This window comes from Aureococcus anophagefferens (genome assembly GCF_000186865.1).
Source record: "Aureococcus anophagefferens unplaced genomic scaffold AURANscaffold_121, whole genome shotgun sequence".
In the NCBI taxonomy this organism is placed as follows: domain Eukaryota; class Pelagophyceae; order Pelagomonadales; family Pelagomonadaceae; genus Aureococcus; species Aureococcus anophagefferens.
In genome coordinates this window covers 29,340-30,310 of record NW_008705670.1, presented here as the reverse complement: position 1 = coordinate 30,310, position 971 = coordinate 29,340, and the positions used below count along the sequence as shown (strand labels likewise).

The window sequence follows — 971 nt, the reverse complement described above, 5'->3', positions numbered from 1 at the left end:
CGGCCAAAAGTCGTCAACATTGCCCCAAAACGATGGGTTGCAGTACGAGGAGCTCGCGCAACATAATCTCGTTGAGCTGCCACCCCATACTATTTATTACCCCTTGGCTCGACAAGCCCGCAGCGGCTCGCCTGCAAGGCGAAAGAGCCAACATCGACGTCGTCTCCGGCGCGCCGCCTCCCCTTTGCCTACCCTATCCTCTTCACCATACACACTCTGATCTGATCGCAATTCAGTCTCGGTCGCGCGGCGCAGCGCTGACAGAACGCGCGGACTCGCCCGCCCTGCCGCCGTCGAGATGAGCTTGGTCGAGCCGCCTCCGCCCGCCCCCATGGCCGAGGCCGTCGGGCTGGCCGCGCCGCCGCCGACCCTCGGCCTCCAAACCACACCACCGCCGGACGTCGCCGCCGACGCCGCGCCGGTGCTCGCGGTCGCGCCGCCCCTCGCGGCGCCGGCGCCGCCGGCCGCCGACTCCGCGACGAAGGCGCGGCGCGCGTCCGGCGCGTCGTCCGCGGGCGACAGCGCCAAGAAGAAGCGCAAGCGCGGCGACTGGAAGGAGTGCACGAACTGCGACAGCAAGCACGGCATGCGCTACGGCTACATCCGGGACCAGAAGGTCTGCCTCGTCGCGTGCGACAAGTGCAAGACCAAAGGGATGAAGGACATGACGCGCGCGCGTAAAACGGCGTCGAGAACGTCCGTTTTTTCGCGCGCGCGCGCTTCAAACCGTTGCGACGCGTTTTCCCATCGCAGGTCTGCTCCTGCGGCAGCGGCAAGGACGCGCGCTACGGCGAGAAGGGCTCGCCCGCGACGAACTGCGTCGAGTGCAAGGACGAGGCGATGGCGAGTACGGGCAAGACGCTGGTCAATTTGCGGCCGTCCACGGGCCTCTGCACCTGCGGCTCGGAGAAGGTGAAGCGCTTCGGCTACGCGCGGCCCGAGGACGACCCGGCGTACGTCGCGCCGGCGCC

The 971-nt window shown here is 68.3% G+C and overlaps 1 protein-coding gene across 1 annotated transcript in view; it reads left to right on the top strand.

The window, feature by feature from the left end:
- Positions 1 to 331: 331 nt before the first annotated feature.
- Positions 332 to 971, top strand: part of AURANDRAFT_68394 (hypothetical protein) — a gene marked incomplete at both ends in the record, with an annotated part of 28,289 nt that continues 27,649 nt past the window's right edge. The window contains 2 exons of the mRNA XM_009044075.1: positions 332 to 700; positions 754 to 953. Of these exons, the coding sequence (XP_009042323.1) occupies positions 332 to 700; positions 754 to 953 (569 nt within the window). The remainder of the gene's footprint in view (positions 701 to 753; positions 954 to 971) is intronic.